Source organism: Cyprinodon tularosa, unplaced genomic scaffold, assembly GCF_016077235.1.
Source record: "Cyprinodon tularosa strain WSP-4 unplaced genomic scaffold, ASM1607723v1 ctg237, whole genome shotgun sequence".
NCBI classification, from domain to species: Eukaryota; Metazoa; Chordata; class Actinopteri; order Cyprinodontiformes; family Cyprinodontidae; genus Cyprinodon; species Cyprinodon tularosa.
The window spans coordinates 792,775-810,314 of record NW_024038885.1 but is presented as its reverse complement, the minus strand read 5'-3'; the positions used below and the strand labels follow the sequence as shown (position 1 = coordinate 810,314).

General features: G+C 37.4%; 2 protein-coding genes across 2 annotated transcripts; one reads left to right on the top strand and one right to left on the bottom strand.

Moving 5' to 3' along the window:
* The first annotated feature begins 1,393 nt into the window (after positions 1-1,393).
* pmpcb (peptidase, mitochondrial processing subunit beta) lies at positions 1,394-7,191 on the top strand. Its single transcript, XM_038287211.1, has 13 exons — positions 1,394-1,525; positions 2,674-2,811; positions 2,927-3,013; positions 3,090-3,219; positions 3,308-3,506; positions 3,579-3,658; positions 3,782-3,894; positions 4,863-5,006; positions 5,081-5,241; positions 5,314-5,399; positions 5,468-5,556; positions 6,653-6,728; positions 6,895-7,191. Exons 1-13 carry the CDS (start codon positions 1,442-1,444, stop codon positions 6,957-6,959), a joined length of 1,452 nt encoding a protein of 483 aa, XP_038143139.1. The 5' UTR covers positions 1,394-1,441; the 3' UTR covers positions 6,960-7,191.
* dnajc2 (DnaJ (Hsp40) homolog, subfamily C, member 2) lies at positions 6,986-17,502 on the bottom strand. The gene is made up of 16 exons (XM_038287210.1): positions 17,290-17,502; positions 14,627-14,817; positions 13,521-13,596; positions 13,343-13,441; positions 13,033-13,255; positions 12,873-12,938; positions 12,706-12,797; positions 12,493-12,614; positions 11,808-11,957; positions 11,605-11,693; positions 11,365-11,434; positions 11,102-11,280; positions 10,709-10,809; positions 9,043-9,153; positions 7,228-7,388; positions 6,986-7,149 (listed from the first exon to the last, which is right to left on the bottom strand). Exons 1-16 carry the CDS (start codon positions 17,342-17,344, stop codon positions 7,081-7,083), a joined length of 1,854 nt encoding a protein of 617 aa, XP_038143138.1. The 5' UTR covers positions 17,345-17,502; the 3' UTR covers positions 6,986-7,080.
* Between the last annotated feature and the right edge of the window lie 38 nt (positions 17,503-17,540).

Here is a 17,540-nt window from a genome sequence, read left to right as displayed (position 1 = left end):
TTGACTGACATTTATTTTGCATAAAGAGTTGTTTATATTGTTTGATTTGTAAATTTGTAAATAAAGTTTTGTTAAATGGGGTTTGGTGGCCTATTGGTTAGGGCATAGAGCTTGGAATCCAGAGGTTCTTAGTTTAAGCCCCACTCCCACAGACTGTCACTCTGGGTCTCTGAGCAAAATCCTTAACCCCACACTTCACCCCGGGCGTCCCACAATGGCAGACCACTTCTCCCCAAGGGGATGGGTTAAATAAAAGAGGTAAATTTCTCCAATGTGAGATCAATAAATTATTATTATTATTTTTATTATTCTTATTAAAAGTAAAAAAAAAAATAATTTCTGTTGTTTTGTAGTACTAAATCACTTCCTATATGAAGATATGCTCTGAGAGATACCCTAACTGATTTGTCACGTGAACCAATTTATTTTGCCTTAACAATTTAGTTGAACAATTATTTAGAAATTACAGTCAGCTTTATGGTTCAGGCATATTAACAGAATTCCCACTTTTCATCTAATTTTCTCTTGGCTTTTATTATGTAAACCCAGACGGATGTTGTGTAAAACAGTAAATTGTTCAAATTCAAGTTCTGGATTATTAAGTTTAAAATATAATCAGTCAGATAGTAGGGTGGTCGTTCTATTAGAAATATTTCATACATTATTCAGAATAAAAAATATGGGTTTGATTGTTGTATTTGGTTGGGATCCATATTGCAGTAGAAGGAAACGAGAGGGCAGATAAAATGACAAAGAGGGCAATTCATAATCCTAAAGTTTTAAAGTTAAAACAAATAAATCAGAGGGAAAGAGTATTAATTTAAAAAAATATGGATAAATGGCAAAAAAGGTGGGATAAAGAAAAAACAGGAAGGTGGTTTTATAAAATTCAGAAGATAGTAGGAAAAAGAAGAAATGGAAGACGAAATAGAAACAAGGAGAGAGTGATAACACTGTTAAGATTTGGGCATACAGGACCTAATTATACATTTTTCAAAATGCGAAAGCATACTACTGGCAAATGTGATTAATGTGAAAAATATGAAACAATAGAACTTGTTATACTGGAAGGTCATAAGTATGAAAGCGAGAGAAGATATATGAGCAGAGAGTTTGAATGTATTAAGGAAAAGTTTCATTTATTAGATATTTTGAGGAAGAATTTGGGAAGTAAACATATACAAATAATTATTAGATTTTTAATGTGTGTATGATATAGACGGGTAGAATACAAATTTATGTAAAAGTATATCATTTTTGTTCTTTTTTTCCATTAGAAATGATATATATGTTTATCAGTAGATAGTCAATCACGAACCACACTCCATACCAGTAAGTGGCGGTAATGCTACTAAATGTTTGTTGCCAACCGCCAATAAATCCAAGAAGAAGAAGGAAGTTGCGTAGACTCCGCGCATGCGCAGTGTTGCAAATAAACAATATGGCGGCGTCCATACAGCGCCTCACGTCAGCTGGGAGATGTCTTCTCCAAAGACATTTAGTGAAGCCAGGCTATCTAAACGGGGTAAGGGGAATCTTTTAATATCCTTTTTCCCCCAAAGTCGCAGCTTTGATCCTTTTTTTCTTAATCAGTGATGCGAATAATGACCGAGGAAAACCTCCCTGCGAGGCTTGACAGGATCCATGTTTATTAATTAGGAAACGACGCGCTCCTCTCTGTTATATATCTATCTGTATATCATAACTCCTCTCTTTGGTAAAAGTAGTGGGTAGTGGACCATTACAATTTAGCGATTATTAATAGTAGAAGTTAGTTGTTTATATTCAGCATCAGTCATCATAACTTGACTTTTAGAGGGGCGGGGCTTAGCTATTTGGAGGCCATAGTCAGAAATCACGGGGCACCAAGCACTAATCACTGATCTCTATTTATTCACTGGTTTACTGATGGCCACCGGCCGCCATATTGGTACTCCCTATTTAAACCCGTCACAATGGCAATGGTAGATTAATGTAATTTATGATAATGAAAAAAAGGTACATCATATTGCATGGTCATTATGAAGTCTATAAATCATGTAATATAACATTATGTTATACAAATCCATCACAACTAAACGAATGTGTTCATGGAGCACAATAATACAGATGTGCCAAACTGATGTAGCCTACTTGTAATATACATATATTGATGACATTGTTGTAATTGCATATTACATATAATATAATATATATAATAGTACCTCTTTAAATAGTTTGAACCTGTTTATTGTTGAATCAGGCCAACATTTTTGGCTTACATGCTGAATCTGCTCTCTGTGACAAAAAAACAAACACTTTGCATCATCCCTACGGTAAAGCACAGAGGTGGCAACATTATGCTGTGGGGATACTTTTCATAAACAGGGAAATGAAATCTCGTTAGATCTAAAGATGAAGGGAAGTTGTTTAACATCAAAAGTAGTGAATAAAATAAATGACCTCCAAAAAATAAGAAGATAAGTGTTTAAGTTATATTCCCCTTATAAATAATCATTTAGACATTTATAAAAAAAAATGCAGGAATGAGTATCAAATTATTTCCTACAGCTAGCAAAAAAATAAATAAATGTAATTATCTATATAAAGTTCATGGTTGTGTGTAAAAGCAATCTCTGTAGACAAATTGTATATTTAATGCTTAAGTCGACCTCTCACTTTTGTCCTCTGCAGCTTCCCGTTGGACCGCGGCGACTGTTGGCTACCCCCGCTGCTCAGCAGGTGGCACTAAATGTCCCTGAAACTAAAGTGACCACATTAGAGAATGGTCTCCGGGTGGCTTCAGAGGATTCTGGTCTCACAACCTGCACTGTAAGTTAAAGGTTCCCCACTTAAATTCAAACTTTCTAACTTAACAAGTTTTGCTAGAATCTGTTTAACTCGATGTTACAATGTGTGAAGGACATTTATGGATGTCTTCATCTAGGTGGGCTTATGGATAGATGCTGGTAGTCGCTATGAGAATGAGAGGAATAACGGCACGGCACACTTTCTGGAACACATGGCATTTAAGGTGGGAGGGTAAATTTAGTCATCCTTTGCTTCCTGGAAAAGAGGTGAGCTGATTAATAAGCAGAACCGTCTCACAGGGTACAAGAAAACGTTCTCAACTGGACCTGGAGCTGGAGATCGAGAACATGGGTGCCCATCTGAATGCCTACACATCCCGGGAGCAGACGGTGTACTACGCCAAAGCTTTCTCCAAGGATCTTCCACGAGGTGCAGAGCAGTAGAAGCTGGTTTGATTGATGTGTGTAGAATTTGTTTTCCTTATAAAATTTCTTTTTTTTTTTTTTTTGTAATCTAGCTGTTGAGATCCTGGCTGACATCATCCAGAACAGCACGCTCGGTGAAGCAGAGATCGAGAGGGAGCGTGGTGTGATCCTGAGGGAGATGCAGGAAGTGGAGACCAACCTGCAGGAAGTGGTGTTTGATTACCTGCATGCCACGGCGTACCAGTCCACAGCGCTGGGCAGGACCATCCTGGGTCCAACTGAGAACATCAAGTAAGACCAGACCAGATCAGGACAGGAAGCCGCCTCGGTCTGTGTTTAACCTTCGATTGGTTTGTTTTCCAGGACGATCAACAGAGGAGACCTGGTGGAGTACATCACCACCCACTACAAAGGACCTAGGATAGTGCTGGCTGCTGCTGGAGGTCTGATTTCTCATGTTACTTATTCATACAGGATCAAAATCACGCTGACATGTACAGATATCATTATTCTCCACCGATATTGGATCAATAATAAACCCTGATGTCTGTCTCCCTCCTGATCAGGAGTTTGCCACCAGGAGCTCATTAGTTTGGCCAAATATCACTTTGGAAAACTTCCCAGCCGGGATCAAGGTGGAGCCCCAGCTCTTCCTCCATGCCACTTTACAGGAAGTGAGGTAGGACACTGGCTACTTTTCTTTTTTTTTTTTTTTCCCCTACTTGTTGAAAATTTTTTGTTGTGACAGATGATATATCTGGAGTTTCAAAGATTTCTTAAACTAAAAATAAAGCTAAAAAAATAACTTTAATTGGTGAGCTGAGCTGCAAAAGAGTTGAAAATACATTTATGACATTTGAAATGAAAATTTTTGCTCTGTGCTTTAATATCCTATCACAGACCTTAGAAAAAAAAAGTAGTCAAAACAACTAACTTGTAAAAAGTTTGCAGATAAAGTCTCTAAAATCATAAAATATAACCACTGGACCAACAGCAGGTTCAGAACGCTTGTTGTAGAATCCACAGGAAGCGTAAGTTTGCTTCAGGAAAAAAAAAAGAAAAATCTAATCTGAACCAAAACTGGATCCTGTAACATGATCAATAATCTAAAGTTTTATAACATTTTGCTTCTCTTTTACCAAGGGAGATGTTTTCTTTCAGTCTTTGAATTACAATGTGCAGCAACAAGTGGGGGAGGGTTTGTGATGTGTTGCACAATAAGCCAAACAGCATAAAACGGTGTTTCTGATATGTTTTCAATTAAAATTTCTATTGACATAGAGTGTAAAACTGTTTCCCTTCATTTTTTAATGAATTATCTCATTTAGATTAGATTAGACACTTTCAGTTAAGCATTGGGTTAAATTGCCTGTTTTTTATTAAGTAAATTCCAGGGCGTGATCATTAATTAAATAAAAAAGATTAAAATGTTTTTTTGTGGCATTTTATCCAACCTCAGTTTAATAATCTATCCTCCAGTTTAAACCCTTGGATTAAAAAGATTTAATTTGGGGACATAAAATTAAAGAAGTTTAAATAAAAATCCGCATTAAAAGCGTTTTTTTTCTCCTGCAGTTCAAAGTTTAGTTTTTAGGTTAATAGAAAATATAAACTCTGGAAACTTAAAAAACTCTGCTTCTGTTCCAGATCCGAGTGCGCGATGATAAAATGCCTCTCGCTCACATCGCCATCGCCGTGGAAGCAGTCGGATGGTCTCACCCAGACACCCTCCCTCTGATGGTGGCCAACACCCTGATTGGAAACTGGGACCGCTCGTTTAGTGGAGGCGTGGTCAGTGTTTGTGTCTTTGCGGCTTTTATGTCCATGAATCTTGTCGGCTGATTAAAGTTGGGTCGTGTCTTCAGAATCTGTCCAGTAAACTGGCCCAGATGGCTTGTCAGGGAAACCTGTGCCACAGCTTCCAGTCCTTCAACACCTGCTACACAGACACAGGCCTATGGGGGCTTTACATGGTGTGTGAGCCTGGCACCATCGGCGACATGATGCACTTCACTCAGATGGAATGGTGAGCATGAATGCAAAGATGGACTGGAAGAGTATCTCAGAAACCCTAATGTCGATCGTTGCTCCTCCACAGGATGTCTCTTTGTACCAGTGTGACGGAAAGCGAGGTGGCTCGGGCCAAGAACCTGCTCAAGACAAACATGCTACTACACCTGGACGGTAGGTCGCCATGACAGAGGATATTAGATCAGGTGGTCGCTTTAGTTAACAAGATTGGTTCTCCACAGGATCCACCCCAATCTGTGAGGACATCGGCAGACAGATGCTGTGCTATAGCCGCAGGATTCCTCTGCACGAGCTGGAGGCCCGGATCGACGTGAGTCAGACTCTAGAGCTTAGTGGGCGTGGCTTCAGGCTGCTAGTTAATCCTATGTGGTAGAGCCAAAAACAAACTCCTTCATGGAAACTTAAGCTTTTTTAACCGTGTTATAGGTTTCCTTGGCAACTATGGTAGATATTTCTATTGCTTCAATCCCACATCCTCCTTCACCGTCCCTCTCCAGACTGCACAAAGAAAAGCCTCCGCAGCTCCTCCCGTCTCGCTCCGCCCCGACTTCCTTGAAGCTCAAGGAGAGCATGTGCTATATTATTTAATTCATTGGAGAAAAACATGCTGTAATCAGCGTTTAATTTCATATGACGATTAAAACTCGCCATCAGGATGAATCACACGTTCCTGCGTGAAGTTGGCCCCCCACCTTCTTCAAATCAGAAAAAAAAAGGGTGTCAAAAGTTTGTGCAGCAATATGCTGATGAAGGTTCTCAGTCATCCAGGTCATATTCATTCCGTAAAAATTCAAAAAGTATCCACTGGACTTGGTTTCCAAGATTTGAAGAGTAGTCTTCAAATCTTGGAAACCAAGTCCAGTGGATACTTTTTGAATTTTTATGGAATGTTTGTGCAGCAAAAATTTTTGTTTGTGCCGCTATCCTTTTAAAGATAGTGGTTGGCCTCTAAAGCCCCCGCGTGAACATTTTTCTTTATATCTTTAGAATGATTGGAGCACAAATGAACTTTTTTGCTGCACAAACATAGATGAGGTGATTGACACCAATTTTGTCTGATTTCATAAAATGTTCAAGGCCAAAGCAGCACAAACCAGAGTCGAGTTAATTGACACCCATTTCATTTGATTTGAAGGTGGGTGGGCAGGTTGACCTTTGATGACCTCTAGAAACATTTCTTTATATCTTTAAAATATCTGCACAAACATTTGACACCATTTTTATCTGATTTGAAGAAGGTGGGGGGGGCAAACTTCACTCGGGTATCAAACGTTTCTGCCCAACCATTCTTTTCTCTGCACGGCTTACGTGGGTGGAGTGGAGCGGAGGATGTGGAATCAGGGGGTTACTTTGCTGCGAGAGCTTGTTAAAGCGCAAATCTCTAACTTTCTGGTTCTTCATCGCAGGCCATTGATGCCAACACCATCAAGGAGGTCTGCACCAAATACATCTACAACAGGGCTCCTGCTATAGCAGCTGTTGGTATGTTGACCTTTTTCATCCATATCTGCATCTACAAAACATGCTTCATGTGCAAGATTATATTAACTCCATTTTAGAACTGCTGTCCTTAAATGTGCTGAATTGTTAAGAATTAGATGTATCTAATTGAGCTAAAATAATAGACATTTTTCTGTTTTTGCTGTAGGTCCTATAGAACAGCTGCCAGACTACAACCAGATCCGCAGTGGGATGTTCTGGATGAGAAGCTGAGGAAACATGGACTGCACAGAAACATATTTACGTTTTGGCTCTAGTTTTTTTTTTATTATAAAATAGTGAATAACACAATAACATAAAATAACACCGATTCTATCATTATTTATGGTTGGTGTCATTTTTTATTCTTGGCTGCCACTTGTTCCTGAGCAGCTTTCTTGGCTTTGACCATCTCCACCAGTTCCTGTCGATAAGAAATATAACATTAAACATTATCACACTTTAATTCTTGATATCAGGTCCAAATGAACGACATAGATACCTTGTATCTTTTCATACAGTCCTTCTTGCTCCGCCCAGGAACGGCAGCAGCAATTTTCTCCCACCGCTCAGGTGTGCTGACAGGGTAGGTCTTTAGGGATTGTTCTAGAAGTTTCTGTTCCTCCGTGGTCCAGGGAGCAGCATTCCCATCGCTTCCAGAGGCTGAAGGTTCACAAAGCAACTAGTTAGTAAGGTTGAATAGCACATAATTTCTACCATTATGTTCTGCAAATCAAAACTGAAATCCAGGCTGAAGTCTGGTTTCTTGTTCTTCAGCAATAAAGGAAGATTTTATGTTTTTAGATCGACTTCAGGACCAGTTATCAGTCCTGCAGGGATGCTGTCATTGGATCCCTATTAAAGAAACATTTATTTCACGGCTTGGAACAAAGTTTTTATTTCACAATAAAGCATTTATCTCAAAATAAAAGCTTTAACTTTTACGTTTGATTTACAATTTGATTTTAATACAAGCTTAAGATTATCCCAATTATAAAGGGGCCAAAAGGTGTTTAAAAAAAAAAAAGTGTTAGAATCTTTTTATAATTTAGCCAAATGTTAGTTCCTGATGACAAAACAAATATGTTTCAGCCTAATTTCTCTTAAAAACCAAGATGAAGAACTAAACTTGTGAGCCAATAAAATTTAGGTGGACATCTATATCTTTTTCCTTTTAAATACATTTTTTTTTCACCTTTAGAACCTCACCAGTAAATTCAATCTAAGGCATTTTTTCAGTTTCCAATGAAAACATTTTTCACAGGTGCAGATAGCCCACCAGGGGGCGCTTTCTCTTCTGGTCTATTTGCTCGTTCATATCCCAGTTACCAATCAACTTAAACACTTCATGTGGATTTATTTTCTTCATTTAAAAAATACGTTTTAAATTAAAGAGAATCAGAATAATAAATTGTAAACAAGATAAAGCGAGGGTCAAGTTAAAGAAAAGCCGCATTTTAAAAGATTTTCAGATTGCAATGCACGCCCTGACCGCTTGTTAGCAATGCTGCATACTAACTAGCAGTTTTAAACTAGATTTCTCTTTTACAAAACCTGAATGAATCAGGAAATATCCCTTTCACAGAATCTTGCTGACTTTAATTAAGTGGTTCCTTAAATTCCAGTCTTTAGAGTACAGACCAACCACAGATAAAACAGTGATGAGGTCTCCCCCCGATAGTCCAAAACCCTCTTCAGAAATCCACCTTAAAAGTACATGGATGTGCAATATTTTTACAATGTTACGGCGACTGAAGGGTGTTTTTTTTCTGTCATTGCAGAGAAAATTATATATATATTCATCCAGATCATGTTGATTCCATGTTCAGCTTGATTATATAAAATGAGTGAAAATGTATCCTTGAACCCCTTAACACCTACCTTTTTATAGCATGTGGACAAATGTATTACATACCAAAAATGCCATTGGACTGTAAAATAATATCAATCCCACATGCTTGTGATTTATATCTAATTTCAAAGCTAACACATTATTTCTGGAGACATGTATAAAGACTCTGTAGGTCTTAACCACAGCTGTGAGACTTTTTTGTAGGTGCTTAGCTTACATTTGAGTTGATGGTCATTTTCCTTAGGATTGCCTGAATCTAAAGAGGTATAATATGCTGGATTTCACTTTGATATGGGCGTATGTAAAAACGTACAGATATAGGCCAGTTAATAGATTTAAAAATTGTTGTATAAAAAATAAAGTGATGGATAAAAGCAGATTCTTTTTTAAATCCTGTCAGTCAAAATGAAAAAAGAAAAGTAAAAAGGTGTATTTTTTTCTAAAGACGTTTAGAAATCTACTTACCTTCAAATCTCTCTGAGGGCAGGGCGTTGTCTATGGAGGGCGGCACAGACGTGTGCTCCTTCTTGAACTTCTCATAGGCCTTCCTGTTGATCTCATCTTTCTGCAGTGGATCTAAAAACATGGAGGTAAACTCAATTATACATCAACTTTACAGCAGATATTCTACCATTTGATCTGCTGTCAGACAATTCCAAACCTTAGAGATACTTTTTCTACATATTTCATCATTACAGTAGATGCAGAATATTCATCTTTTATCCTTGTTTTTTAACGTAGCAATGTTTAAGTTATTTTTTTGATTTCACAATATAATGGCACCAGAACAGAGTAAAACAATAATGAAAAAAGACATTCTACAATACTAGAATATGGAGAAGACCAGTGTTTCCAAATACTTTGACTTTTGTACCCCTTTAGTCATTATATCTAACAATGAGTATCCTCCTTTTTAAATAGATTTTAACAAGATGAATAAGGAATAAAAGTTTGATCCGTTCCGACAGCTCAGTGTGAAAAACAGCAGATATCAGGCTGTTCTCTACCTCCAGTCTGTTCCTCTGCTTGGTTTGAGTGTATCGGAACTGAAGGTGAACTCAAACATATTAGAAAAACCTACATCTTGGTTAATAAAAGCTTGCTTTATTTTTCATGTGGGTCCTCCAAAAAGCAAAACATATTTTATTTGACTACAATGTTATTTTATTTTACTGCAATGAACTCGCAGACCACTAGGGATACCAGGCCCTCCGGTTGTTAACTGGACCAGACCAAGAAATTGTCTTCAAAAGTATCCTTTACGGTTTGGGATCAATGATTGTTTAGCATCTACATCTAACTTCAGTTCTTGTCTTTGAAAACCAGTTTAAAAAACAGAAAGAGGATCCAAAAGCCTATAAAGCTGTGAAATTAGTTTTAGGATAATTGTACATTTATAAGCAGCACATCATTGAGATTAAGATCAACTTTTAGGTATAAAAAGTATTTTCTTTATCTTTTAGGATAAAAAAACTGAAGTCTGGAAATGTTTTTGTTCTCATTTGTCCAAACTTAGAGAATTTGACATGGACGACACAGAACCGTATTAACCCATTATAGGGCAATGATTGATATCCTTTGAAAGTCAAAATTTCAAGCCAAGAGTGTTATTAGAGGACAGGCCAGACCTCATTACTTTTGTAACATTCAAGAAATTTGTATATATTTCATGGTAAAAATGAGGGTCAATGCAATAACAAGAAACTGCCACTCAGCCTAATATATTAAGAAAAAATAAGAAATTCATGAAAAACAGTCGGAGTGAAAAAAAACATTTTTTGTTTGTTACAACAAAACCTTGGGTATTAATGCTGAAACAGGCACTTAAATTTTCCTACCTTTTTAACATAGTTTATTAACTTTTTCACTTTACATTTTGACTTTTCCCTTAGCTTTTTTTTTTTTAAGCCGTTAACTTAATTTACAGTAGCGAGGTTTATATGGGGATGAGTAACTAATTTAACGCTTTTTAATGCTCTTAGAAATAATTTTAATGCTATCAACAAACACTGATGGCTCTTTTATTAATCTACATCTCGTTTCATTTCATTAGTTACTTTCACAATTTATTTTTTCAAATTTCTGAAATTATTTCCGTCTTTATTTTCCTTAGTTTCATGCAGATTCTCACCAAGTTTTTGAAGATTCTTTGCTTTGTTGATTACGTCTTTGGCTGTCCTCTTCATCCCACTACTGGAGTGTAAGTTCATGTAATTAGCAATGACTTCCCACCTGGAAGAAAAAAATATTGCATAACAAAACAACAAAATAGATGTTAATAAGCTGGCACACAGACCTTATAAAACTATTCAGATTATGTAACATTAAAACCACAGGTTCTATTGTAAATTAATTTCATGCAGGAAAAAAAAGACATGAATAAAACAAAAATCCTAAGGATATAAAGGAATGATGAGACAATGTTTACTATTTTTATTATAAAAAAGTAAAAAATGTCACTCTTTTCTATCGTGTCACTATGGTAACAGTTAATGAAATCGTTTTAAGGGCTGCACTGTTCTACCTGGAGTTGGTTCCAGCAGGGAACAGGTTGACCGCTTTGATGAGCAGCTGGAGGTCCTCCTCATTCCAGCCTTTTCCTCCGCCGCCCCCTCCGCTGGCCTGCTCGGCGCTCCGGGCCGCCTGCTGGGCCTGAACCTCAGCCTCCCTCTCCTTCTGCAGCTGGGCGTTCACTTCTTCTACCTAAAAAAAAGTGTCACTTTAAAAAATTATGTGGAATCAATAAAACCCTGCACATACATCACTGGAAGCTCAAAATGTTTTTACCTGCTTCTCCACTGCTGCCTTGCTGTCCTCTTTTGACGCCGAGGCCAGGATCTCATTTAGAGACTGCAGACTAAAAAAAAAAACACTTCATCCACATTCTGTCTCTGGATATCAAGTCAATTTTACACTGAATAAATGGAGCAGCTCACTGACCATTTATGTCACAAACCAAAGCGTTCTAATAAGCCCGGTTATACAACCGGGACATACAAACAGAAATAATCTGCTAATCCAGCCAACCTTGTCAGTTCCAGACGATCACACAGTTTCTCCACTTCCTCCATCCTCTTCACACTGTCAGCTTCATTGTCAGCAAAGTAATTCCAGTTCTGCAGGAGGAGAAAACATCGTCTGAATACCCAAAAATTAAAAAAATTCTGAAAATGGATGATGTGCTGAACACTAAGCCAAAGACGCATCACGCTCGTTAGCGGGCTCCTAACCTTGCAGGTGGTCCTGAGTCTCTGCCTCTCCTTCTTCATGGCTTTCTTCTGGATCTCCTTCTCCTTCTTCACCTGTAAGGCAGCCTGTCTGGCCTCCTCTTCCTCCTTCTCCTTTGCTATACGTGCTGCCTCAAGCTCTGCCTGCTTGGCCTGGAGAAATACAACCAAAACTAAAGAGGTAAGGCATTATAACTTATTATTTAGAGCTTTCATCACAGCGTTAATTATATCTGGGCATCCATTTGGAATCGTTTTCTCATTGTCTTAAGATGGAGTCAGTGGTGCTTTTTACAAAATAACCTCAATACTAATTTAAATATTTCAATGCCCCTTTTCTCTTTAGCCCCAGGATAGCTGGCAATGAACTCTTTTTAAGGGGTGTCACATCTGCCTCCTATAGGTATTGACATATTTTATAAAACCTCTTCACATTTCCAGCCTCAAATTTCCTAATTTGTTAATTTAAATTTCCTTTATTGGAGCTTGAACACCTTATGAATTCTGCCAATGATAAGCTTCTATTTGAGCTTGTTTCTGTCATAAACCTTAAGAATGCTTGTGCATTGTTTTTTCTCTCCAATATGGGGCGGTTCTGATACAAAGTATACCATTAAACAAAAAAAAGTTTTCAATGAATACCTTCCAAATCAAAGTTTTCGGTCCACAATACATTTTTTTGACTTACTCTCTCCTTCTCTTCCTGCTCTTTCCTCTTGGCTTCAGCTTTCGCTTTCTTCTCAGCTTCTTTCCTGGCTTTTTCCTCCTCTTTGAATTTCTTTATTCTAGGGTCACAACTGTAGGCCGTATCTGCAGCAAAACAAGCATCATCATCATCCCTGTGCATATATTAAAAATCAAGCTTGACTGTGCCATCTGTGAGGCGCTGTAGAGGCTGTACCAACTAGAGTGCGTATCCTGTTCATCTCCTCCTTTTTCCTCTGAGCTCTGGAAGCTCGGTTCTGCTTCTCAATCCATCTCCTCTCATCTCGGCTGAGGGAAAAAGTCTCATGTTAAATTCAATAGTTTAACTATTTTTCTATTTGAAGATCGATGGTTTTTGCTTACCATTCAGCCTTCTCCTTTTCCTCCTCATCCAAGTAGGAAAATTCCCTCCATGAGTCAAAGTTGTACCTTAATAGAAATTTGATTTTTTTTTTTATTTACACCATCTACGGATCAGTGACCACTTTCCAGCCTCAAAAATGACCAAATCCTCTCCACCTACCAAAAAGAGTAAAAATTGTCCACTTCTTCAAAAGTTGAGTCCATGGTTCCTAGGGAGGGTCCGTGCTTCTTTGAAGACCATCTAGCATTTCTCTCAAAAACAGGAGCAAACACCTCGAAAAAGTTTTCTTTGCCTTCGCTTTTGGAAGGCACGCTATTGTCAAAGGTCGGATCGACGCTGTCGAAGGCTCTTCTCTTCACTGGGTCTGATAGGATTTCAATGGCTAAGGTGCAAACAACAAACAGTGAGTTATCGGTTATTACATCAGCAGTCTGTTTGTTTTATTCTGAAATCTGATAGAGATGGGTACCTTTAGTTATACAAGTAAAGTAGTCATTATCTCCTTCGACAATCTGCTCTCCTGCAGCTTTCCTTTTATCTGGATGGTGCTTCAACACACTTGCTTTGTCTGTAGAAAAACAGCAAAGGTAATATCAAAGTCACATCTATCCAGAGAAATTAAATCAGATTAAAGGAGGAGTACTTACGAGCTGCTTTGATTTGTTTCTGTGTGGCTTTATACCTCAAATGTGGGAGACCAAGGACAGCGTAGTGATCTTGATTCTGGTAAATAAGATAAATGGGGTTTATATAAGACATAGACCCTGTTACTGTAGCATTTTAAATATATACAAGCCTCTTGGGTAGATAAAAAGGGCAATTTAAACATTAAACTTCTATATATGCTGATGATGGGATTATCTTTCCGCAAATTTTCCTAATTTTATTAGATTAATAGTTTGGACCGTTTTTAGGCAACATTTAGAGATGCACCAATGATATCATCATGGATAAGAACAGGAATACCTGATATTGGTTAGCTCCTTAAAAGAAAAAAATCATTTAACCCTAAATAATGATTAGTTTTTAGATAGGTAAAAATTAAGTAAAACTCTGAATTGACTGAAATTGATTTACCAGCCTTACATTAAAGAAGCTGTTAACTCTATGGTGGATGAGTATAATCTAGGTGTTTCTGCAAACCTAATACTAAATGAAATGTAAAAAACTCCTTTCAGGACTTTAAACCTCTAGTTTTTGTTTTTTTTAATGTTCCTGCTTTGAATTTTGTTACAAAAGACAATTTATAATCAAATAGGGTGTTGAAAGTTAAACAGAATAACGTACTTCTTCAAATCTTAGGATTTTTACCTTGCAAGCAAGATGAATTCACAAACTCCCCAAAATACAGCCAGCATTAGCCTCAATAGAGATACGGATCTGTACAACGTCTATGTGTCAACCAGGGGCAAAAAGCCGAAGCAAAACAAACATGGCTGTGCTGGTTTTAGCTGGAATACCCACCATTTCTTTTTAGGAAAGTGAGCAAAAGGATACGATTTTTGCCTTTTGTAGATGGGAAGATGGTTGTGCGGATTTGGTAAGAGTTTGATCTATCAGTTATCTCCACTAGTTATGAAACAAACCAAGCTGCTGCTGTACCCAATCAGCTCAAAGAATTATACTGATGTCTCTCCGTATGTGAGCACTTTCTATAGGAGCCTTTAGTTCAATTTGAATTCTACATGCTATGAATCTGGGTTATGCCAGGTTATTGCAATGCTGCTTTGGCCTTCTACTTTCTTTCATGTACCTTCCAGTCTTTAGGATCTAGTGTTCGGAGCATTGGGTGTTCCTCCAGCTGTAACTCCTCATCCTCTGACTCCTCCGAGGACTCCTCTTCATCCTCCAGCTCTTGAAAGGAGGCCGACACATTTCTGTTTCTCCTCCTGATGTAGGCTTCAAACCATCGACCCACTGGCTCCACCAGAACCTGGACAGAAGCTGGGGATTTTTTTACAGAAGTGGTGAGCAGAAGTTTATAGGTTTTTCCAATTTTAAATCCAAAGAGAAGCAGTAAAATTGACTGACATAACTGGCTTGAATGAACGTCATTGTATGCAATTTGTTCAGTGGCATGAAATACAGTTAGTGGGTCATTTTTATGCATGTTCTCAAAGGCTATAATCCAAAACTAAGAAAATACACTTCAATCATAACTGAAATCTGCCAACTTGTTTTCCAAGTTTTAATCATAGAAACAAATGGATGTATTAATAGTCCTGGATTGTGTGATCTTGTGCCCTCCAATGCAATCTAATTGTTAAGATACAAGATTGCAGAAAAAGGATTACCTGGCACAAAGATTTTTTTTTTTTTAACTCTACAAGTTTGATCATTACCTGAAATAGCTTGATATTTGTTGCTTTGGTTGCATTTGTGTTAAACCTTATTATTGAAATAAATTTTTTGGTATTTAACGACAGATCTTAACTACCAGGCCATATCATTTAGAATAGTCTGGGGCTGCAACTAGCAATATTTATATCTGTTGATTTTTTTTTTTTTATATAATTTATAATCAAACAGCTGCAAGTACTTTATTGTTTTATGTTTGTTTTTTATATATAACGTTAAAAAGCTATGCCCTGCAGTAGTTCTGGTTGGATCATATTTACTGAAAAATAATATTTGTATTATCTTAAATGCAAAACGTATACATATTTTGTAAACTTCAGCCTAAATTTCTGCCCCGAGTTGGTTGTTCCTTCAGCACATAGCATATTTTAGAGTCTCTCTACTCTACCTTATATTTAACTGATTACTAAGTGAGATAATTGTTAATTGTTTCAGCTGCTGCACTGACCAATGAAAAAGTCTAAAATGTATCTTAAGCTCAAATAGACTTGTTTAATTTAATATAAAATTCTCCGGTGTAATTTTTTGTTAGAAAACTGAACTAAAAGCAAAAAGTATAAATATATATGATAATATTTAAAGTTAATGTTGAAGTTAAAATTATATTATCATAACATTAGAAATTATCAAAATGTGTTGTAATGTTTCATATAGTTCTAAATGTTCCCAAAGGAAACCTTGCCTAAAGTTAAGAAACTCTGGTTTCTTGTTCACATAGGGTAGGAAGTGGGAACATGTCTGCAGATAGGAGGGGATCCTTTCATCTAGTTAAGAATCAGATATATCTTAAATTTACCTTCTTATTGGTCAATCTAAAACCCTATGATCATGCCACACAGCAATATACCACTTCCAGGGAAAAGCTCAACTTAATGTATTTGGGAAAAAACAAAAAAAGGCATCCACATTGAACTTTGTTCAAGAAAATTGATCTTTTCTGTTTATACAAAATGTGACGTACATATACAGCTTCTGCAAAAGTCTGAGTTCCTTGAGCCCTTTTTGAACTTGTTGAAGCAGGCTGAAATTTTTCAAGAAAGCAGTAGATATAAGAGGATGCCTACCGGTTTGATTTGACCATCCCCTTTGTTAACTTTAATAAACGTAATTTTGGGTTCTGATTACGAGACCTTGGAGCAAACCAGACAACAGGAAGTAAAAATAGGCTGGGAATATAACTGAAACCCATTTAAAATGCAGTGCTATTTACTAACCAGTATGACTTTAGGAACAGTCATAGCCAGAAAACTTATATATAATAGCAGTGGCCAGTCAATAACCAATGCACAAAGAGGGGTGGCTGAAAGCGGATAGGCGCAAGAACATCATCAATATTTTCTAAATAAAGACAAACCATACTTTCCTACAGCCTTTGCTAACAAATAGACGCACATATTTAAACATCCAAGCATTCTAAATTAAAGATATAGTGAACAAAATTTCTGTGGCAAACATCTTTTCCTTTGTCATTACTTACCTACTTTCATCAAAACTTTTTCTGCATAAAATGAATATTTACATGTACTAATATCTACATTGAATTGCTTTTTAAGTTATTATTAAAGAAGTTATTTATCTATGATTTCACTGAAGATGACAGAGAAATTTTTTTCCTTTACCTAAAATAAAGTTCTGAAAAAAGCATTATTTCTGTATATATCAACTTTTCTTTTAATGTGAATAATTAGTCGTTTTAGTTAATGTATGAAAAATGTAAACGTTTAATAAGTTTGAACATTTCCCTTGAGAGTATGACTGCTGTCACTGTCTCTATTAGAGGATGAAAAAAATGGTAAGGGTGGCCAATGATTGGCTAAGGGGGGGCATAGCCACCTCTGGCCCCCCATCTAGCTCCGCCCCTGTTTAGGAAAAAGCTCTAACTAACGAAATAAGTGGGAAACATTATGCAACACGCAACACAATCAAAGCCGGTCACAAAACTGCATGTCAAAATTAACTAATATTATTAATTTCGCTCAAGTCAAGCGGCACTTTGAGTGTAAAGGCTTCAGCTTTGCTAGCTGTTCTCATGTGGCCTGTGTCCGTGTAGCTGCTTACCGGCGGCCGCTTTAAACACAACCGTCTCCTCTCCCTCCGTCGCCTCTAACAGCATGGTTGAACAATGGCTGCAGTCTACATTCACAAGAAGAAACGCTGAAATGTTAAGGTGCTAAGGTCCGCAAGCCCGGCCAATGCCGCTCCACATGGGCCTCCAAGTGCAGGTGCTGCCAGGCAGTCCGCGGACAAACTGCGAGGTCTCCCGATCAAACCCCTCCGTGGTTGCTAAATAAATTGGCGTTTTCAGTTCC